General features: G+C 46.1%; 3 protein-coding genes across 6 annotated transcripts in view; all 3 read left to right on the top strand.

Annotated features, from left to right (window-relative positions):
- LOC1277459 (mucin-2) overlaps positions 1 to 10,836 on the top strand; it is a 138,158-nt gene extending 127,322 nt beyond the window's left edge. For 2 of the 4 annotated variants that reach the window (XM_061662191.1, XM_061662189.1), the window contains 6 exons: positions 27 to 4,181; positions 7,197 to 7,298; positions 7,370 to 7,789; positions 7,886 to 8,178; positions 8,251 to 8,594; positions 8,670 to 10,836. In XM_061662191.1, the coding sequence (XP_061518175.1) occupies positions 27 to 4,181; positions 7,197 to 7,298; positions 7,370 to 7,789; positions 7,886 to 8,178; positions 8,251 to 8,594; positions 8,670 to 8,840 (5,485 nt within the window). In that variant the 3' untranslated portion in view covers positions 8,841 to 10,836. The remainder of the gene's footprint in view (positions 1 to 26; positions 4,182 to 7,196; positions 7,299 to 7,369; positions 7,790 to 7,885; positions 8,179 to 8,250; positions 8,595 to 8,669) is intronic. The other 2 variants (XM_061662193.1, XM_061662192.1) reach the window with 1 other exon arrangement.
- Positions 10,837 to 12,741: 1,905 nt separating this feature from the next.
- On the top strand, positions 12,742 to 16,110 carry LOC1277460 (ionotropic receptor 21a). Its single transcript, XM_061656566.1, has 5 exons — positions 12,742 to 13,887; positions 13,971 to 14,132; positions 14,196 to 14,437; positions 14,505 to 14,838; positions 14,907 to 16,110. The coding sequence occupies exons 1-5, from the start codon at positions 12,782 to 12,784 to the stop codon at positions 15,988 to 15,990; spliced, it is 2,928 nt and encodes a 975-aa protein (XP_061512550.1). The 5' UTR covers positions 12,742 to 12,781; the 3' UTR covers positions 15,991 to 16,110.
- A 4,110-nt stretch (positions 16,111 to 20,220) lies between these two features.
- LOC4578395 (hatching enzyme 1.2) lies at positions 20,221 to 22,832 on the top strand. The gene is made up of 5 exons (XM_061659426.1): positions 20,221 to 20,431; positions 20,612 to 20,809; positions 20,955 to 21,272; positions 21,341 to 21,483; positions 22,512 to 22,832. The coding sequence occupies exons 1-5, from the start codon at positions 20,317 to 20,319 to the stop codon at positions 22,680 to 22,682; spliced, it is 945 nt and encodes a 314-aa protein (XP_061515410.1). The 5' UTR covers positions 20,221 to 20,316; the 3' UTR covers positions 22,683 to 22,832.
- The last annotated feature ends 282 nt before the right edge of the window (positions 22,833 to 23,114 follow it).

Raw genomic sequence — 23,114 nt, 5'->3', positions numbered from 1 at the left:
ATCTACGATGCTATTTATCCCAACAGATCATCACAATTGGACGATCAAAGTATTAAAACAACACCCAAATCAATCATATTAACACTCGCAGCACGCGCGGGTTCCTCATCGACCCCAGAGCCTCCCTCTCCCTTCCTTGTGTCCTTTGCGCCATCCCCCCAGTCCCCCTATGAGTCACCCCGGTACCGCAGTAGCACTAGCTCGGTTCCACGATACATCAAACCCTCATCTACTACTACACCGTTACCCACAACCACTACCACCATACCTACTAGTACAAGCACCACACTACCTCCCACAACCACGACCGTGACATATTCACCCTCCGCCGACCCATACCCACGGTTCCGGCCGTCCACTCAGTACGATCAGCACGCACCGACCGGAATCAAATTCCACCCCATCCCGGACGATCACTACTACGATGACGATAGTGACGCACCGGAAGACAGTGTCGATCAGGTCGAGCACGGGTACGCGCAACTGTCCAAGACTAGGTACGACTACGGTTCACCGTCCCGTGTCACGCCCGACTCATCGAACGATCAGTCCACGAAGCAGTTTATCACGCAAAAGCTTCTGCCAGTGTTTTCACACCAATACGCGTCCCAGTCCGATCCTCGGTCGGCATCGTCCGCTAATGCTCATGCGCTGACGGCCGACACGTACGGCGAGACTCCCTTTTCGTACGACACTCGGCCGGACTTTTCTGCATCCGGTGCTGCGGAACAGTTTGTCCCACTGACAAGCAACTTGCCACCAACTACTACCACAACTTCCACTAGGAAGCCAACAACAGCGTCCACCACAACCACAACAACCACCAGGAGGCCTACAACGACCTCTACCACCACTACTACTACTACTACTACCACGAAAAAGCCCACTACAACTCCAACCACTACTACCACTACCACAACAACCACCTCAACGACACGAGCTCCCCCTACCACTCAAGAATCACAACGTCAAAAGTTGCAAAAGTTTATCATCTCCGATGTGCAACCGTCTAGCTTCCGTAGTCCTTTCAGTACAACGGCAAAAGCCGTTCAGCCACTGCCCGACTATGATACCTACCTTTACCATGAGTCCATTCCGAGCAGTGTACGATCACGCAATCAGCACACGTTCCTGAAAGCCATTGCGACAACACTTTCAGCGACGCAGTCCTCCACGATCGCTACGACCACGCCGGAAGCTCCGATCGTACGATCGTTCACTACGGTAGGGTCGACTGCAGTAGCGCCTCTCGTCACATACAGCCCAAGGCTGGAACAGGTCAACCTAAACAAAGCGGTTCGTTTGCCACAACCCGCTCAGACACGGGAAGAACAACGACCCGTTCTGTCGACGTTTAGTTCCGACAGCAGGTCGGAGCAAAAGTTTAGCAGCAATAGGTTCTACAACCTTACGCTGAGTGCCGGCTTTGTCGGTTTGCCAGGATCTTCCTCGGGTGCCGCTTACCGGGGACGTGTTGAGATGCCGAGAAATCAAGAACCGGTGCCTAGGTATACTTCTTTTACGCTTTCCGACGCTGTTACGAGTAGTGTGCGCCGGTTGCCCACTACCGTGTCGGAAGCTGTACCCGAAACCACTACACCCTTAACCACAGTTACAGTACCAAGTACTACGACTAGCACTACCACCACCACCACTACTACAGTAAGCCCCATTTCATTGGCCACCAGCAGTGGCCCTAGTAATGTACGTTTCGTTTTAAGCTCTAGCCTAGCTACTACCGCCCGGCCTCGAGGAGTCGCCTTCTCGAGGATCCCGGATGAAAGTGTTGCTCTTTATAAGAGCCGTGATGTACCGACAGTGACGGCCCGGATCGTTTCGACCCGACCACAGACTGTCGTCCCGACCGCTTCGAGCGATTGGGTACCGCTAATACAGGAGAAGATCCTATCCAGCCCCAAAACAAACACACTGCACGAGCAGGAAGATCACGAGCGTGAAACAGACGATCCGCTGCTTAGTGCGCGTGTGCCTGCAAACACGGAAGAGTCTATTGTCGCTGGTACTACGATCGCCTCGACACCACCAACTCGGTTCCCACCGAGAACCACTCTTGCGCCGTTCGGTACGCTGGAGGGTAGAAAAAATGTTGATAAAGTACAAACCGTTCCAACGCGTGCCGGTGTGGTGAAGGAAGCACCTAACAAAGCACTCGACCCGGTAACGAATGCACCGACAAGGCCGGTTGTGTCACCATACAAAAGTTTGGAGGTACAGCGTCAAACGACGTCCTCCGATAAACCGTTCGCTTCCACGTCGAGAGTCATCTCGAATCTGTACCGTACGACCACACCCGAAATACCGGCTGTCGGTGGTCCTACGGTGAGAAGCTATCTGCAGCTAACTGCAGTGCCGAAGTTGGCGGCTATTTTGCGTGAAGCAACGACGACGGTAGCTAGTACAACTACTACTAGCACCACTACCACCACGACGGTTGCTCCTCCGACAACAACTGTTAGCAGTACGAGTGAGGAACCTAGCACGACTCTTCGTACCAGTACGACCAGTACGTCCCCTGCAGTTCCAACGACTTCATTTGCTAGTAGTAGTAGCTCGGAAGAGGTGATCACCACCACTGCTAGCACGTTGCCTCGATCGACAGAGGTGTATCGTGGTCGGTATCGTCCCGTGTTTAGCTTTGTACGATCTTCGGAATCGTACGATGAGGTAACTACTCCACGGTATCGCTATCTGCGTAACCGTGGCCGTGATTCTCCGCGACGCTCCTACACAAGGCTACGTCCAACGCCTCAAAGCTATTCGCTAACTTCCAGCACCTTGGAGGATGTGGAGAAAATTTCGCCCGCTAGCAGTACCCTAACGCCTACCAGGGACAATAGTGGAGCGGTCGATAGTACAGTGCTATCGATTTCGACCGAGTATAGCGATCGAGCCGTAAGTTCAAGCTCAGCTTCGGCTGCTTACTTGAACCGTCTGCCAACGACCGATCGTACCAAGTATCAGTCCACTGATCGTGAGCTCTCGAAAACGGCACACGTCAAGAGTCGCTACGAACAGTTCGACTTTAATCGTACCGAAGTTGAAGATCGCGTACGTCAACCGGTAATCTCCACTACGGGACAATCTGGGATTCGTATTGTTCAGATCACAGACAAACCGGTGTACTATACCCGCTTCCATTCGACCTCCACTGAAGAGAGTTCTTTTGCTGTCGCCAACAGCAGTCGACAGCCCGAATCGACGACGAAAAAGTTCCGCGCCACGGTCGAGATGCCGGAAATGAACATACCGACCGAGAAGGAGCTACTGTCCTACCACCAGGACAGTAGTGGCAACACGTCTGAAGATGAGGATCGTGACGAGGAAGAGGACGATGAGGACGTGATCGACGACGATGACGATGGTGAGCCCGCGGACGAAGACCTGGCCGACTACTCGTACCTGGAAACGTCCAGTGCGCCGTCTTCCACATCGACCACGACGACGACGACGACCACTAGTAAGCCCGCACCGACAACGACGACCACGTCAACGACGACCACGACGACCACTACGCCACCGGCACCGACCACTAGTAGTACAACGACCCTAAGGAGCACCTTCAAGCCGATGGCACGTGCCTCGAAACGGTACACGACGCCGCACTACGCAGCGGTCACGACCGAGCGCAATGTCTACGCGGCTGTGCCATCGCGCTTCTACCCAAGTACAACGCAAGGATCAAACCTGACGGCTGGTGCTGCCTATCTGGAACCGCGGAACCCGGACCTCCCGTACCACGGTGCACGGGCAAGCACCCTTGCTCCTCTCGCTTCCTCCCCCAATCCTTCTACCACCCCGTCCTCCCCGGATGCCGTCAGTCTGCGGATGCACGATGGCAAGGGTTACTTCCATCCGAGCAGTAGCCCCAGTAGCAGTAGTAGTTCGCTCCCTCCACCTTCCACCTCATCCCCAGTCACTCCCACCACTACCAATGCCACCACCACTATCACCACAACCACCACCACCACCACAGTCCGCCCGCCAACGACGTACTCCGCAAACAAGCTCCCACCGCGCGCTTCCAGGGTCAATAATGCCATAAAGACCACGATCGCAGCCGCACAACTGCCACGCCGATATAGCAAACCGTCCGCAGCGGGAAAAAGTATACAATGTACAGAAAACTCACTGTCCGCCAAATGCAACGAGATTCCCTCGAGGTACTAATTGATTGCTGCACCAACCCTCAGCAATACTTCTATACCACAAAAAAAAAACCTAAAACAAGCCTAAATTGCAACAAATCTTGACTGATCAAGGTTTTCTCTGTATCACGCATACTCAATGTTGGAAAAACAAAACCCCAATTCGTTTTTACTTCACCGCAGCCACTAGTTTTTAATACCACTAGCTACTAGCCCCTATCATGCGTTGACTGATCGCAACCATCACAACTAAGCAGCCATCTAGCGGCAAACAAAGGCTCGAAGGCTGTACCAACGCGCTATTACTCACTCCCCTTAGCTAGAGCCGGGTTAGAGAGTGCTATCACCATTTGTCTTTTAATAATCTACACACATTATACACCACAAGCATTATACATACACCTTCTACTCGGAGTACGCTTATGTTTGTCTTCCAAACTTCCTTCAAAGTGTTCAAAGTACCGATCAATCTTTCGTAAAGTGTAAAGTGTTTGAAAAGAAGCAAAAACATCTCGTTAAACACTTTCTCTATCACTAAACGCAAACTCTTTCCAACAATTTTGCTAGCTAATGCACAACAAAATATGCTTTATTATGTAAAGTAGTTTTCTTTCCTGCGATATCTATTGATTTTCAAATTCTTCCTTTGTCTTGTCATATTCTCTTCTCGATTATCTTTACTTCTTACAACAGTAAACACCACACAATATTCCAAATATTTAACAGCTTCATGATGATATTCGTAGCTTGATCGAAACAAACAGAAGGCAAACGACAGCAATTCAAAAACAGACCAACACATACAGTCACAACACTGATCGCTAAACGTAAGCCTGCGCACTAAGATCTTCGGACACACACTTCGACCCGAAACGGTCCGAATGCTTCGCCGTACTTCAAACAGTGCAACACGGGCAGCGTATCATGCGATCGGTCACGTAGAGAACACACAGTGTGTAGGGAGTAGTAGCAGTCGTAGTGGTTTGGTTAACTGTGATCATGCAAAACTTAGTGGTTTACTTCAGACACCGGGCGACACCGGGCGACACATAACAGGGAGTTAGTGATTGGCTTGCCGTAGGCCGCCATTCAAGTAGTTGGTTACTGCTATCTGCCAGGCAGTGGTATTGTTGCATTACAGCTTAGTACGTATGTAGAAGCTTGCTAATGATGGATAGTGTGTTTACTTAATTTTACTAAAGTATCGTTGCTGTAGTACACGGCGTTGAAATTGATGTTCAGATCAAGAAAGGCGTAGATCGAGACGTTTATTCCCACCCAGTTCCTTATTTTCGTATTCCTCCACATCTGATGCGTTCTTCCCTCTTGAATTTGAAACACAAATCCATCATTACAAAAAAGAAAGAAAGAAAGTTGCACTCAGATGACTAGCATTTAGTACAACATATAGTACAACGCCTAGTGCTTCACACCACACGTCAAAACTAAACGCTCTGGGAGCCGGCAGGGACACAATTGCTTCAGGGTTTTAGGATGCTTAAGCGTTGCGTTGGAGTGAAGCGAATGTTGCGGTTGAATTGCCGAAACACGGATCGCTAAGGCGCGCGTGGAGTTGAGTCATCTCGAGCTGCCATTGCACAGTGGAATATGTCTGCCAACTAACAGCAAACACCATGATGGCGAAAAGAAGAATTAGTTACTTTAAAAAATATACCTTAAACTACCACTACCGAGGATGCAAAACGGATACTTGCAAAATCTGATCTACATGATCTTGGCTTACAAAAAAAATAGAAGGACACAACTTGTGCTACAAATCCAAGAGCGAGCTGTTGAGTGGGTCACACACTTTGTTGGAATGTTAACCTAAATCCTAAGGAGTAGCTATTTTGAATTGCACCGCCAAACTGCCAAAGCCCCAAATGTCACACCAGGACATACTGCTTCCCTTTGCGTCTGCGTGTCGTCCAACGAAAACCCTTCGAGATACACGCGTACTTCCTTTGAATACCGATCAAGCAAAGGCGGAGGGGTTTCGAACACCTTACCGCAATGCAACCTACAGAAACGACGACCGAACGACGACACCAAAGCTTCCCCTACTTTCTTCGCAAACCACAAACGTCAACCGTTTCTGTGGCGTGATCAAGAAACCTCAACAGAGCTGAAGATCGTAAAGCCGATCATTCCGATACATCTCACAACTACACGATCACTCTTTATCACTCCACCGCTCCATACTTTTGTCCACCTTTCCCTTCCTGAACTCCTACCTCTCTGTCTGTCTCTCATTGGTCTCTGTGACTCCGTTGCGCATGGACACACTCTTTATCCTTTCAACACATGATCATGCTGCTCCAAAACTTCCTTCAACTCCTCAATCTTTGAGTATCCTTTACCAGATCTTCTTGAACTCCCAATCAGTATCGTTATCTCCTATCCTCCCACCTTCCTACCTCGCTCTCTATCCATCTCATTATCATCCTCATATCCCCTTACGCCTTGTTGCTCCTTGCACCGTAGTTCTGCGTAGTAGTTTACCCTAACGTACTTACCGGGAGATCGTTACTCCCAGCGGATGTAAACTGTGTGCCCTCTGTACACCTAGCAGCTGTTACCAGAACAAGTCATTTTCAGCATGGTTGCAGTTTATATCCTTACTCACAACTCTCCGTCTGCTGGATTTTCATCTCGTTCGTTATCTCCTAACTTGTTCATTTTGTAGCTTGGTGCACTGTTTTCTCTCCCTTAACCCTATTCGTCGATCATATTGTTTTCTGTTCATTGGGTCCCGTAGCAGGTAGACAGGTGTCAACAACACTCTCTCTCTCTCTCACTCATCACTGCACTTCTAGCTCGGGTTGTTTTTTTCTGGTTTGCTAAAACTCTAATTCAATCTCATCGCGCAACATGAGCTTCGCTAACCGGGCTCTAACTAACAGAACGTCCCCACGCGGGCAGCTGAATTTTCGACGCCATACCGATGTAAGCCAATGTCCTTATGCGTTGTGTACTAATGCGTTTCCCCCTTTCTTGTGCCATTCCCTACCGGACGCAACAAAACGACAGAGTTAGCAACAATAACAGTAACAACAACCGCAACCGTGGCAGTTCGCAGTACGCGACCGATGGACAATCGACCGTTTCGGCCAACCGAGGAACGCACCCACCGTAAGATATCTACTTTGCTCTTTACTGTTACACCATTATTTACACTCAATCTTACACCAATTGTTCCGCAGACGTGCACGACCAACGCTGAAGCCGTCGCAGAACATCGTCTCGAAGGCGCAGGAGTTTGTCGACATCTACCGCTACCCACCAACCCGCCCGGAACCGCTATACCCGCAGCCGACGCCCGACAAGACGGCCGCCAAGTGCCGCAAGGATGTGTGCCTGCTGCCCGATTGCTCCTGCGGCGGCAAGGATGTGCCCGGCGAGCTGCCCGTTGAGCAGGTGCCGCAGATCGTGCTGCTGACGTTCGACGATTCCGTCAACGATCTGAACAAGCAGCTGTACCAGGACCTGTTCGAGCGGGGACGCGTCAACCCGAACGGCTGCCCGATCACGGCCACGTTCTACGTGTCGCACGAGTGGACCGATTACAGCCAGGTGCAGAACCTGTACGCCGACGGACACGAGATGGCATCGCACACCGTTTCGTAAGTGATCTTGGAGGGAGAAGTGAGCAGCATGCTTTCGGAGTATATTTTGTACTGATCTCTCTTCTTTCTTTATTTGCTTTCCACCACACACAGTCACAGCTTCGGTGAATCGTTCTCGCCGAAGAAGTGGGCCCGCGAAGTTGCCGGCCAGCGCGAGATCCTGTCCGCGTACGGTGGCGTCAAGCTGGAGGATGTGCGCGGTATGCGCGCACCGTTCCTGTCGATCGGTGGCAACAAGATGTTCAAGATGCTGCACGACTTTAACTTCACGTACGACTCGTCGATGCCGGTGTACGAGAACCGTCCGCCGAGCTGGCCGTACACGCTCGACTACAAGATCTTCCACGATTGTATGATTCCGCCGTGTCCCACCAAGAGCTATCCAGGTAAGAGATGCGAGTCGCTTTTTCGCTTTAGCAGCAGCGTCAGTAATACCTTTGATATTCGGTATCCTGCAGGTGTTTGGGAAGTTCCTATGGTGATGTGGCAGGATCTGAACGGTGGTCGCTGTTCGATGGGTGACGCCTGCTCCAATCCGCCCGAGGCCGAGGGCGTGTACAAGATGATCATGAAGAACTTCGAGCGGCACTACACGACCAACCGGGCACCGTTCGGACTGTACTACCACGCAGCCTGGTTCACGCAGCCGCACCACAAGGAAGGATTCATACAGTTCCTGGACGCGATCAACTCGATGAAGGACGTGTTCATCATCACCAACTGGCAGGCACTGCAGTGGGTGCGCGACCCGACGCCACTGTCCCGCATCAACTCGTTCACGCCCTTCCAGTGCAACTACGCGGTAAGCAGGCGCTGCGGGGCGAGTAGAGGAAAGGTGTACCAAACTAAATGTTAAACATCGCTTTAACTTCCACAGGGTCGTCCGAAGCGTTGCAACAACCCGAAGGTATGCAATCTGTGGCACAAGTCGGGCGTGCGCTACATGCGCACCTGCCAGCCCTGCCCCGACATCTACCCGTGGACCGGCAAGACGGGCATCCGCTCGTCCCGCATCGACAACGACATCGAGGTGGCCGACACCAACTAAGTCAAACCAGCAGCGGTGTGAGCTCGGGAGGAGGGAATGGATGAGCGGGAAGGGAAGCAGCGCCGCCATCGGTCAGAGAGAGAGAGAGCGTGTGGCAAACGTGCTGGCGGAAGGATTTTTTTCTTTTGCATTCAAAACGCTACATCACATGTTAGTTTAAAAGAAAACTAATCGAACCGGCAAGAAACGGTCTCAGCTCACTTTCCGGCTGTCCGGCAGTCTGTGCTCCTTGCAAAACTCCCGCCGTCAAAGAAACGAAACGGCTCCCCTTCTTGAGCAGGCCCTTCCTGACGGATTGGCGCGGCTGTGTCTCTCTAAACACATTCCTATCCCTCTACTGCGAGCCAAGAGAACGCCATTCTCGTCGGCTGTTGCACCGTGCACCGTGGTTTGTGTGCGGCAACCATTCTGAACCCAACTCATCGTCCTATATTCACTGCAAGCCCTTTTTCATACTTTCGGTAGAAGAAGCTACCGAAGCCGTACACGTCTTGATGTGTATGTGTGAGTGTGTGCGTGTGCTGAATTGATGCCTGCCTTGGCTTAGACTAATACTAATTCTAGTGTATGATACTATTTTATTCTGCTATATAAATTATTAGAACTACGGACGACCTTTGCGTTAGGGAGGAGAGACCCTTTCGGAAGACACTTGGGGTGGGAAAGCGATGACAAAAGAAGGAGAAACGTAAGTGTATAGCTGTTTGGCAGAAAGCGTTGAATGTAAATATTTTGGTCGTTCTGCAAATTGGAATGAAAAAAAATGGAACAATGAAGCGGTATTAGGCAACTAAATTCAAATGAATAATTTACTAAATTTTAACACTTCCAACTGTCTTCCGCAAGCTGGACGAGCAATACTCATGCAATAGCAGTAGCTGTTACTTTTGTTCTTTATTATTTTTTACCTTTTATAGTTAGTTTCTCTCATTTTTTTTCTTTTCCTTCGCTCACTTTTATTTACATTACATTTTGTCGAATCGCACGTAAACGTTGTTGCACTGTACTGCAGTGATGCAACTGAGAATATTAAAAAGAAAACAATGGAAAAAGAAACGAAGCAAAACACTGAACGGTAACTGTGGATAAGTGCACTGCCATACTGAGAAGAAAGCATAAAAAAGTGAAAAAATAAAGGAAATGAAAAAGAAAATTGGAAAGAAGAGGATAGGACAATGTAAAGCAAGCAAACAATGGTGAAAGATGCACGAATTTCACAAAGAATAGGGAAACCGCATAAAACAAGCAAAAAAAAAGGAAAGCAAGAAAGTGAACTCGAAGTTCCTTAAAATGGATAACACAAGCTAAGATAGAACATATATTAAAGAGAAAACCATGAAAAAATAACAAAACAAATAGAATCGAACAGATAGAACCTGCAAATGAAACAAAGCAAAAGTAATTTCTTGGGTTGCCAACAATTGCCTATCTGTTACACTGGTGTCCAGTTCCATCGTTTTATTTTATTTTTTGTTTTTCTTATTATTATCCGTTTTTGATGGAAGATACTTCCAATCACGGTACGCTTTTGGTGTGAGGTAAAACTTCTCTGATTGATTTTTTTTATTATTATTATGAAATGGCAAACAAATTACAAGCAAATCAAGCAAAACGATGCACAACGATGGGACGCATACCTTTATAACAGAAACCAGGTCTGGTAGGGTGATTGGAACGCGTTTTGGACCGTACTTTCTGCTTCCATTTCTGCAATAATCAATCAACACTTTGGATAAAGGATAACATTTCAACCTCTCCCTCCCACAAATGTTTCACCACAAGCAATTAGAGAGACAGTATTGTGCTGATAGTGACAATATATTTATAGTTTTTTTTTTTTTGTAGACAGTAAATTATATTGGCAGCACGCCACGACAAACGTCGAAAGCACAGGCACGAACGGAATTTGTGGTGATAAAGCGAGAACAAATATGCTTATTTTTTTCTGTAAATAGATCATCTATGATTGTCTCGTTAAAACAAAAACAAAACAAAACGGCTTGTGTGCAACCACTCCACGCAGCACACAGACACACACAGAGTCAGTTTTCAAGCGTAAACGCGTGCTCTCTAAGACACTGCCCCATAGGAGTAGGCAGTAAGAAGTCAAACGACAAATCGATACACATGTAATAACAACGCTCCTTTTCTTTCCTTACAACTCCCTGACATTGCCCGAAATAGGGCTTTTTTCATGGTTGCAACAATATTCATAGCAAGTTAGGAAAAGGCCTGGGCCGAAGCTAGTTTTGCGCAGCACACGCTACTCTTTTCGTATATTATCGACAAAATCGCCCTTCGCACCGCCGTGGATGCGCGAGGGTGCGGCGTCCTCACTTAGGTCTTTACCGAAAATGTATTTTTTTTTTCGTCCACTTTGTCCGTTTGTGTTACTGTTAGCTGTTAGGAATTCGAACGAATGAACGTGTGGCGGTGGATGGAGGTGATCCGATCCGAACCGTAGTAAGTGTATTGGAGTACGAACAATGAAATAAAATAAATATAAAATTTTAATCAATATAAAAAATAAATCTGTTATTTTATTGCTTAGAATGGGTTTAAATCAATTAATAAGGCTTTTGTTATATCTCAACGAAAAAACTCTTTACATCGATAAGAAAGTTACCACACACGATATCACACACTGTCAGTTTCTCGCGTCAGTATTTTACGTTATGTTTGATAAATCATTTAAAAAAAATGAAAAAAATATATTTTGAAGCCTTCTATCGCACTAAGGTAGTCTTAGCTAATGTATAACGGAGGGAATTATTTTCTTGAGCTTGGGGGCCATACAAACTTAGGATAATACCTCACAAGGTTATTCACTTCTTGCAATTGAGTACCACAGCCCCATATACCTAAGCACATGACTAGCCTTAGTTTCCCTACTGATGGTCCTCTTTATGTTATAGCTGCGCGCTGTTTTAGTTCTCCCAATTAGTTGTAATCCCAACGTACAGCTACATGACGAAGGCGGTCTAATAATCATCTTTCCGAACGCTTACAGTTGGCAATGAAATGCGTTTCGTGCGATGTTATGTGTGACCTGAGGCACTGAAAGATTGACTTCGGAAGCAACATCCACCACCTTCGGGCTTAGCAGCAATGGTCTTTATTATTATTATTATTATTATAAAATCTTTATTCAATGGACAGTTATATTCCTGTTGAATTTTCTCAGGTGTAAACTTTACTTAGGTTACAAACTGAACTCGACTATATTCTGGTGCAAATGTGGTCTTTAAACGACTTTAGAGACGAATCAAAATTGAATAATTGGTAGACTTCGTTAAAATCCCTGCACATAGAGATTATAGGGTCTAGTGATTCGACGACGAGGGACATCAAACAGAGGTCGCGAGCATAGAGGGACCGTTGGAGCATAGATGTCCTATCGTTAGAATAGTGATAGACAGTCGATGTTCGATGTCCAGACAGTCGATGTTCTTTTCTCTGTCATGTGAAATGAACTTTATGTAGTGGGAATTGGACTCTATGGCACCTTTTTGAAAAATCCAATAGCTAGCCCGTCCAAAAAGAGTGTAATCAATTTCCCATAATATAAAGTTAATTTCCCTTAAGAAAGATTCAATAAAGTGTCTCACAACTAAAAGAACCTCTGAAAAATTCTCCGAAAGGCTTACATTTCTCCTTTATTTTTCATGTTTTGCCATGACTCAAGTAAGATACACGAAGAGCCCTATATTCAATTCCTTTGACCATGACCGTTCTGACCCAATACGTAGGTTTCAATTTCCTTTTTTTCCCTTCGATTCAATCAAAAGGGTACGGTCAAAGGGTCAGCATGTTTCATAAATATCAAAACACAGCCACCACCAACACGTTGCTATAAAAACGGCTCTGATAGCTGTGGAGCCTTTTTAGTTCCATTCGCGTGTCGGCAGAGCAGAAAGCTCAAAGTGTGTTTTCGGCTCAAAATGTTCAAACGGATAGTTTTAGCTGTAATTAATATAGTGTTTCTGATAGTTGGTACAACGGCGTTCGCTTCCCTGCACCATCCGGAGAGTTTCAATCAGCAGCTCATCCGCTACAAAGGTCGCGACTCATCGAACGGGTACTTTGAGCTTGCCAGTGAAGCGTACTACACCGGTGCGTATGATCTCGTGGAGGAGCTAAACGAAACCGCCACATGTTGGCGGGCCGACTGTCGGGAGCAATCGAACGGCTCCCCGGTAGTCCGTGACCGGCGCCGTGTAGATCCCACCTTCTACGGACATCCGAAAACGCGGGAACAAATCTGGGAGCGCAACTTTGCCCACGTCATCGAGGACAATCGGCAAACGCTCTCGCTAGTGACACTGCTGAACAAGATCATCCTGAAGTATCTGCACAGCTGCATACCGATCGTACTGTTCGACACGTACGTCGCCACTACGGAGAACTACATGCTGGAGGCACTGTTCAGCGACTTTCCCATCACCTACATCACGGGGCGCATCGGACCGAACTACACGCTCGACAATCCGGGCATACTGGAACCGACCGGGCCACAGTGCCGCAGCTACATCATCTTCCTCGCGGACGTCATGATGACGCGCAAAGTGATCGGTCCACAGATGAACAGCTACGTCGTGCTGATACCGCGCTCGAGCCAGTGGAAGCTGCAGGAGTTTCTGGCGGCGAAGCAGTCGCGCGACATCATCAATCTGCTCGTGATCGGTGAATCGTACTCGGTGGACAAACGCATCAACAACGAACAGCCGTACGTGCTGTACACGCACGAGCTGTACATCGATGGGCTCGGTGCGAACCGGCCGCAGGTACTGACCTCCTGGATTGGGAACAAGTTCTCGCGCAACAATGTGAACCTGTTCCCGAGGAAGCTGCGCAAAGGATTCTCCGGACATAGGTTCACGGTGAAGGCGGCCCACCAACCGCCGTTCATGATCAAGCGCCTGTCGACGGACGGGGTGGGCAATGTGAACATACGGTGGGAAGGGTTGGAGATGCGGCTGTTGCGTGTGATGGCGCAGTATCTTAACTTTACGTACGACATTATCGAGCCGGGCAGAACGGAACTGGGGTGAGTGGTCAGAAGTCAAATTAATTATAAGCAAATATCTCCGGACCGATAGATCGTTTGTAATATCATTTTTCCCGTATCAGCCCCGGAGACGCTGTTGTGGAAGAGATTAAGCGTGGACAGGGCGATATGGGCCTGGCCGGTATTTATGTGACGATTGAACGTAACCTTGCCACCGAGATGTCCGTGTCACATTCGACCGACTGTGCCGCCTTCTTGACGCTAATGTCCAGTGCTTTGCCACGGTAAATTAAAATCTTTTAAAAGCTACACATAATTAACGATTAAACGTACCATTTTTATACCAGATACCGTGCGATCTTGGGACCATTCCAGTGGCCCGTCTGGGTAGCGGTGATTCTCATCTATCTGTTGGCCATTTTTCCACTCGCTTTTTCCGACAAAATGACACTGCGCCATCTGCTGGGCAACTGGAGCGAGATCGAGAACATGTTCTGGTACGTGTTTGGGACGTTCACGAACAGTCTTACCTTTCAGGGTGAGAATTCGTGGAGCAACACGCGGAAGACGTCGACTCGTATGCTGATTGGTACGTTTGGAACGGCAGTTGCTTGCTACACGACTGACGGACATGCGTCTATGTTTTTTTTTTTCAGGCATTTATTGGGTGTTCACGATCATTATTACCGCGTGCTATACGGGCTCGATCATCGCCTTCATCACGCTTCCTGTAGAGCCGGAACGTATCGATGGCATCGAGCAGCTGTCCAGGGGATTCTTTCGCGTTGGCACACTGGATCGGGGCGGTTGGGAACGTTGGTTCCTTAACTCGAGCCACAAACAAACGAACAAATTGCTAAAGGACCTCCGGTTTGTGAGCAGCGTTGATGAAGGCATCCGCAACGTGACTGAAGCGTTCCTCATCTCGTACGCCTTCATTGGATCGAAGGGAGAGTTGGAGTTCCTGATCAAATCGAACCTGTCGCATCAGTATGCATTGGAGACGACTGCCATCGTACAGTTCAAAAACTAAACCCGAACCCCTCTTATCTTTCCAGGTTTGAAAACAAACGCTACGGACTGCACGTCAGCCGAGAATGTTTCGCCCTGTACGGTGTGTCGATGGTGTTTCCGCCCAACTCCGTCCATCGCGATCCAATTAACAATGCGATCCTGTACATGCAGGAAGCCGGCCTAATAGGCAAACTGAACAGGGACGTCACGTGGGAAACGATGAAAACGAAGGACGGTCGCCGGAAGGAAGCTTCCGTCGGTGAAGTGCTCCGATCGACGGCGCCCTCCGAACGTGGCCTAACACTCGCCGACACGGAGGGTATGTTTCTGCTAATGCTGTTCGGGTACGTCGTGGCACTCGGTGTGCTCATCTCTGAATGGGTTGGCGGCTGCACCAACAAGTGCCGCGAAGTGCTGAAGGAACGGGCGGAGCGTTTGAAGGCGGCTGCAGCTGAAATTGCGGCCGCTGCCACCGCCGGAAGCGATAACGGTTCGCTGCCTGTGTCATCACCCACCTCGACCAACCGGAACTCACCACATAAAAGGACAGGTCCCAATGGGGTGGAAAATTCCCTCCCAGCCAGTGGAAATGGATCGGCAACAGTACGTCGTATACGGCTTACCGGGGAAGATTCCGAGAACGAACCAAACGAGTACGACGTACCGCCGGATGCAGCCAGTGACGGTGGATCTTCGCTGCAAAGGCACAGTCTGTCGGAGTGCTTGTCGGAGGTCAGTGCGCATACGATGCAGGATCTGTACAATGGCCCCGACCGGCGCCATTCCACGATCGTGTTCCTGGACGGTCAGCTAATGTCGGAAGAGGAAGCGCAGCGCAAGGTTGCGCGCAGCAAGTCCCGACACCGGCACAGCTTAAGCTCCGTGCTGGAGCGGGAAGTTAGTCAGCTGTTTCGGTTCCTGGGAAAGGAATCACCGCACAGTGCACGAGCCGACGAGTCAAGTGATGCGGGTGGACTGGTACGGAGAGGTGCTGGACGCGAGCGGAAAGAGATGAAGGTGGCAGTGGAGATCAATGCCCGAGCGACTGAGGAAGGGCAGCAAGGGCCGGGAGCAGCCGTAGGTCGTCGCAGTATAGAGGCTACTTTCGGGGAAAAGCTGTTGCATTGAATGGTGATTACACAACTTTTTAGAATTGTTTTTTTTTGTGTTTTAGGTACATTGCTAGAATTTAGGTTATTAATCGCTTTCCCAGAATAAATTAGTTCGTGTGAAGATCATGCTGATCTCAAACACTGTATACCTTATTCTGATAGAACTCTTGTTCGATCATATTTTACTGTCCTAGGCATTTTTCAAAATTTCCAAGTTCAAAATTAGTTTTTTGGTTGCGAAAGTATACAGATATTTTGATTTGATTTAGATATTTCATAAAAAAGGAGACAAATGAACAAAGAATCATGTATTCCATTTGTTTCAGGATTAGCAGCTAAAAATACAAATTGATACCATTGAGCTTTCCATCAACCATCATACCATCAACCACTGATCAGATCTTCAGCATGCGGCAGATCTTGGAGAAGATGGCTGAATACAGCCACATACCATCTCTTCATTGACTTCAAAGCTGCATATGATAGCATAGCCAGGGTAAAACTGTACGACGCTTTGAGCTCTTTTGGAATCCCGGCCAAACTGATAAGGCTAGTTAGAATGACTATGACCAACGTCACTTGCCAGGTGAGGGTGGATGGAAAACTCTCAGGACCTTTTGCTGCCACCAAGGGTCTGTGCCAGAGGGACTTGGACTCCTTTTCAAATTGGAGCTAGAGAGGGCGATCCGGGACTGGAGGGTGGAGACCATGGGAACCATCTTCTATAAGTCAACCCAGATCCTGGCATACGCTGATGATATAGACATCATTGGTCTGCGGCTCTCCTATGTAGCAGAAGCCTACCAATGGATCGAGCAGGCGGCAGAGAATCTCGGAATCAGGGTCAAAGGTCAACAACGACAATAGAATGGTAGCTGAGCTGTGCGCAAGGATGCTGGCTGCCAACCGGTCTTTCTACAGCCTGAAAAATCAGTGCACCTTAAAGAACCTGCCGCGACGGATGAAGCTGGGACTATATAGTGCTTATATCGTACCGGAAATCACAGACGCCACTAAGATATGGACACTGTCCAAATCTGATGAAACCCTCTTAGCCGCTCTCGAGAGGAGGATGCCCAGAAAGATGCTTGGCACCGTATGTGTAGAAGGACAATGGAGGAACCGTTATAATGACGAGCTATACGAGATGTACGGCAACCTCACTGTCGGGCAGCGCATCAAGCTCGCCAGGCTCCGGTGGACTGGCCAGTCAAGTAGTATTCTATTTGTACACCAATATGAAGTTTTAAGAAATTCCCATTCCCTCTACGTACCAAATCCTCTCCAACCTACAAGCGTACGTTACGTATGTTATGGATGACACCCTATTAAATTAACGTCCTATTTGGTTACATGCTCAAGAGTTTTTATTAAAAGAAGCTTATTACCATCACATAGCACGTGATACCGAATTTACTTTCCGCAAGTAATATTTTCCTAAAAGCCCCTCCTTCAGAAATATATCTGCTGGGTAGTAGTAGTCACCGAATTTGTACTCACAAAGACATTCCGAATCCTTTTCCACAGCACACGAATGTACAGAGTATCCTTAAAGTGATTTTTAATTCATTTTAATGTATCCCCTGGGACTATAGTTTTATTTATTATTTACAAAACAAACCCTATTTACCATTTTCCTGATTTAGACTAACGATCTCCGAAAGATTCATCCCTACACAAACTTGTACAAGCCAAATAGCCAGCGCCACGTTTGTAAAGAAATTCACTAATTTAGATACCATTTCGGAGCAACACTGCTGAATACAAGCACAACTGCAGTGCGTTGTTTAACATTTCGTTTATATATAAAAACGTGTCCATAGAAAGATTGTCAAATTAAAGAATAGGGCCATAAATTTTACAAAACGAAAATAAACCAACAAAATGCATCCAAAACCTCCGGTTGAATGTTCATGCAAATGTTTCTGTTGCAAGGTTTTTATCATATTGTTTGTGTTTCATACGCCTTCAATGTGTCAGTTGTTTTGATAGAGCCAGACCGAGTGTTTTCAATGTCAATGACTCCAAACTTATTATGCTTAATTAGTGATAAACTTTTATTATTGTTATTAACTAAGCACATTCATACGTGTAAAAATGAAAGCAAAAATGAAGCTGAACACAAACCACTCCATGAATCGTTGAAACATTTATTTATATATAGAACTGTGCACCTCTCCCCTCATGCTTTGAATCCCATAGGTTAGTCGTATCATATTCGACCTTGTAGGAGCTAATGCGTCAATATATGATAAACTTTGATAAACTATTAACTACGCTGCACTGCGTGAAACAATAAACCAATTGTAAAGAACCAACCAACCCAGAAGATAATAAAGTTATTTCCAATCACCTTCAATAATTAAATTCCTGTTTGCTCCCAATTGTAGCAACTCGACATTATAACGGCTTGTTAAAGTTAAGTTAAAAATAATAGTCATGCAGAAAAGGTAGGGCTTGAGCTTATGTCTGATAATGGGTGTATTGCACATTAAGGGTAGTCTAACCACAGGCACTCAGGTACACTGTTAGATAATGTGTTAATTGGTGACAATGGCTTTTTGTTACCTCATCAAAGGCATGTTTTGATTTCGATTTGCCCGTGAAGTAGGCAAAATGACGATTATTTAACCACCGCCCAACCGGTAGTCGATTACCTGTTCCTTTATTCAGTGCCAGCTATACTACAGCACGAAGAAAAGAACAAAACCGGGAATTACTCTAATCCATAACTAACGCGTGTAATGAGCGTCTTCATTAGTGCAAGTGTTGCAGCAAAGATCTATCTGTTTTTACTTTCAGCATAAGGGCCTCATTTTCTGTTGCTTTTTCTCATTTCTTTCTTTCTTATGACCCATGCGCCTGTCGGGCGGGTTCCGGTCTTCGCGAGTCATACGCATTCCCACCGGTAAAACCGAAAGCCATGCGCACTGGTTGATCGACAATGCGTAAAATATGTGTGTCACCATAGCAACTTGCAACTAGTGTCGTTTGAAAAAAGAGTAAGCGCACAGTAAGATTCAAAAAAAGTTAGCACCGGTTGCAAAAGAACCAGGATAAAATATAAATGAGTAAATAAATAAAATGTCAAATGTAAAACAAGATTTCATATCAATCCATTAATTGCTGTTATACCGTTCCTTAAAAAAAATAATTCTTTTCGAGCAAAAAATGGTTTTTAAAAATTCAGTTGTACGTTTTGATAATTCTTCATCATATATTTTGATGCTGGACACATCAACAAAGCTCTTCATGTGGAGGTTTCTGTGATTTTTTTGTATAGAATATTGTTCTTTTTGCTTTGAAGTTTGCCAAACATCGATGTAATGTCATGTATGGTTCGTTTAAACCAACCTTTTGCACTTGAAAAAGGATAAACTGATGTTTACTTCGGTGTAATTGGAAAATCCGATCGCCAGATTATACTTTGATCGTACCCGGTAGTGTAATTTCAATTTTCACTAGCGCATCTGGTGGTGGCTGGTGGAAGCGTTTTTCCATAAAAATCATTCATAAAATATGATTTTTTCCGTGTTTTTTTTATTTATACCAGGCGAGAAAAGTCTTGTAATTGATAGATAAATACGTTAAGCATGCTATTCAGTCAGTCCTGCGCAAAAAAAACAAAGAAAAAATTACTTATATATTACATCCAGCCCCTGGATGATCAAAAATAGCTCCCGATAGCCGTATCGAGATGCGCTATTGCAAATTGAAATTACACTAGCAAGTACGATCAATGTACCCGGGCCTTAAGAGCATTGTGGCATACAATCGTGAAGTCTTTTGATATTATCTGAGAAATGAACAAAAAATAATTCCACACAATTACAAATCACACCACAGAGAAGAAAACATAGCATTTGCTACCAAACGCATGACATGAAGCAGTGAGTACAATAACATAATAAGTCATTACAGGGTATTGTCCAGATTTGAAAGATCAATTTTATTTCAGATACAGAAAAACTGTACGTCTCTGTACAAAGGTAAATGCTTCTCAATCGTGGAAAATAGTTTCCTCGCAACAAACCAAATCACCACACCATTTCCTCCCCGTCTACTAATGAACACTATTGAACTGATACATAACTAATGCACTATCCCACTTGGAGGGAGGACTATTCCCCACCCGTAGCAAATATGCTATGCCCTGCCAATTCTGATAAGCAAAGAATCGAAGAAATGCGGTGCGACTGGCTATAAATATAAAACGACGTCTAAAATCTAACACCAGACAGTTGAAGATCGTTCGCTACTAACAAGGGGTTTATTATAAGTCACAGTGTGATCATAAGTGCAAGTTGTTAGAGTGATCATTAGACGCACACACACAGTCAAGATGATTCTGGTGGACACATGCGTGTTTCGGTTTAGAACGATTCTAGTGATCGGTTTAGTGATCGCGATGAGACAGTGCTCTGGGCAGTTGTACCGATCGGAGAGCGCTGAAGTAGGTAAGTGGAACACAGTCGCCTGTCAGTGGTGAGAAAACGGATGCATCGAAAAGGCCTCGTGTCAAAGTGAGCTACTGATTGTCTCTCGAGGGCTTATGGTGACCACCGACCGCGCTATGGTGCGCTACAGTGCGATCTTGTGCTAATTGTAACCCATCTCCTCCGGGGGTTTTGTGGCAGGTCGAAGGGTTAAAAACTATGACAGCCGGTACCAGCAGCAGCCAGCACACGAGCTTGGCTTCGGGTACTACTACCAGGGCGACATTATGCTGCCGACCGAGCCCAAAAGCCAGGACCGGCTGTCAGTGGCCGAGGAGCATACGTCAACAGTATGGCCGAACGCGATCGTACCGTACTACATCACACCGAACGCATTCAGTAGGTATCTATCGGTGCTGTTGGAGTTTGTCTAGCTTCTATTGCTTTTCGGTGTTTCTATACGCTTATCAAACTACTCAAAATTCAATTGAAAATATTACCATTAAACTAATCATTCCCCTGATTCCGACCCTACCCTTACAAGCACCGAACGAGATCCGCATAATCGAACGCGCCATGCAGGTGTTTCACGCGAAAACGTGCGTCCGGTTTGTGCCACGAACGCCGGACACGCCGTACTACGTGCAGATCACGAACCGGCCGGCCGGCTGCTACGCGTCGGTGGGTCGCGTGCAAGACAACAACCAGAACGTGATGAATCTGCAGGCGCCCGGGTGTCTAGCCGGCGGCACACCGATGCACGAGATGATGCACATTCTCGGCTTTCTGCACGAGGTGAGCCGGCCCGATCGGGACGACTACATCTACGTCAACCGAAGCGCCCTTGAGCCAAGATATCAAAGTAAGAGTGCCATTTGGCTTTTAGACAGATTTTTTTGCAATTCTTATTGTCTATTTTTCCTCTTGTAGCGGATTCATTTTATAGGAACAATTTTGCTAAATATGAGCGAGACATAGAGACATACAACATTGACTATAACTATGGCAGCATTATGCATTACACGCGGTATGCGGGCGCCAGAGATCGCAGATATCCGGTGCTGGTGAATCTGGTAAGTGTGCTGTGCCATACCATTTAACCAATGAATAGGTCTACACAAGTGAACGTAATAAGGAAGTTTAGCTCTGCTGTGAAATCTTAAATATTGATCTGTACGCATACAGTCGATCGATAGGCTTCTATTTGTAGCGTTTTTGCACTACTGTGCACTTTTTTGATAATTCCTTTAGTCAATAATGCGGTAAAGATGTCCAATGAAATTAGATTCCTAAAAATATAGGTCTAGCCTTGCACTTTTTACAATAATTGGGGATTTTAGGGGTTCTCATAATTTTAGGACTCTTTCTTGATTCTATTTTATCTAAAGAGAGCTTTGGACATTGGAAATTCCTATTGCATTCCTGATGAGCCTTTTTCACTTTTCTGAAGAATGAGGCTAGAAAGTGCCCTAACATTATGAGAACCACTCAACAACCCTGCGGAAATATCTATTAGTCTATTTGTAGGATATTTAAAAATTCTGAAAATATTTTAACAAATGCTCTTGCATCCTATTCTACTTGCTTGATACTCACATTTTCTAGCAGGGAAAATCAGACAGTAAACACCAATCTTGGACACGCAGAGGTGTCTGGTGTGATATTATCAGAAGCTTTAAATTTCAAGGAAGTCCTGAATCAATTGTTTACATATTTTATGCCCATAGTAGTCACGTAATAGTGATGTTCATAAAATTCAAATTATTACTTCAAATTATTACACTTCAAACTGAAAAAATAGAAAAATTCCAATTCTGATTTCCTGTGCATTCTAATGTCACAAAGCTTGCTACTCAATGCAATGGCACTATAAATAGTAGAATTACATTGTGCTTAGTGGAGTTTAGATCTTGCTCCTTTATAGTTGTTGCGTTAACGTTGTGGCAGGCCACACATATTCACCAAGACGAAATTCCCCAAGTGCATCTTTATTTTAATTTAAATCTCTCAATTGCTTGCTTTTTTACTGAAAATCCTAATCTAGAGTTAACAAGCAGCTTGTAATAACTCACCTCTTGTGTATTTCCATACAACAAACTAGAAACCCTACGATGAGCCAGACTTTGGCAACAACACGCTCAGCCCGTCCGACATTGAAAGCATCCAGTTCCGGTACTGCCGCAATGCGAGCGGTCTCTTCTGGCTCAACCCGTTCCAGATGGTTACTACCACCTTCCTCGGCACACGACATTCGTCCCGTTTGAGAGGATAAAGTAGACTTACATTTCTTTCATGTTCATGTTTTTGTTTTTAAACATTAGATAAAGTGATATAATGTAAAAAAAAATAACGCCAAAAGTACTTTTTTAAGTGTCCTTGTTGCATTTGTTTCTCCATTTTCTCACAAATAATTTTGTTTTCTACATTATTTGTCTGTGTTTCTTTCTGTTTTCTTTTTCATTCAATTCACTGTAAACACCAAAACATCGGCCTCAGCACAACTTTTCGATCGTAAAAATTCAATCGTTCCGGCTGTCATGTTGGTGTCATTTGACACTCATTTCGCCGCCAAGGCGTTCATTTTACTGGTCTTTTTGTAAACTGGTATACCATGGCACTCACCGTATATCAGAAAAACGCCTTAAATCAAGGTTAATGTTTTTGAAAAACGTTATTTGAAAAAAGTTGGTTAAAGGTTTTGGTT

The sequence above is a fragment of the Anopheles gambiae genome, chromosome 3 (genome assembly GCF_943734735.2).
Source record: "Anopheles gambiae chromosome 3, idAnoGambNW_F1_1, whole genome shotgun sequence".
Classification (NCBI taxonomy): domain Eukaryota; kingdom Metazoa; phylum Arthropoda; class Insecta; order Diptera; family Culicidae; genus Anopheles; species Anopheles gambiae.
Note: the sequence above shows the minus strand (reverse complement) of the source record. Positions and strands in the feature narration are given on the sequence as shown.

Coding starts and splice junctions, on each gene's coding strand:
- LOC4578395 (XM_061659426.1), top strand. CDS start 20,317: ATGATTCTGGTGGACACATGCGTGTTTCGGTTTAGAACGATTCTAGTG. Junction 20,432..20,611: donor ATCGGAGAGCGCTGAAGTAG/GTAAGTGGAACA, acceptor GTTTTGTGGCAG/GTCGAAGGGTTAAAAACTAT. Junction 21,273..21,340: donor CCTTGAGCCAAGATATCAAA/GTAAGAGTGCCA, acceptor TTCCTCTTGTAG/CGGATTCATTTTATAGGAAC.
- LOC1277460 (XM_061656566.1), top strand. CDS start 12,782: ATGTTCAAACGGATAGTTTTAGCTGTAATTAATATAGTGTTTCTGATA. Junction 13,888..13,970: donor CCGGGCAGAACGGAACTGGG/GTGAGTGGTCAG, acceptor TTCCCGTATCAG/CCCCGGAGACGCTGTTGTGG. Junction 14,438..14,504: donor GTCGACTCGTATGCTGATTG/GTACGTTTGGAA, acceptor TTTTTTTTTCAG/GCATTTATTGGGTGTTCACG.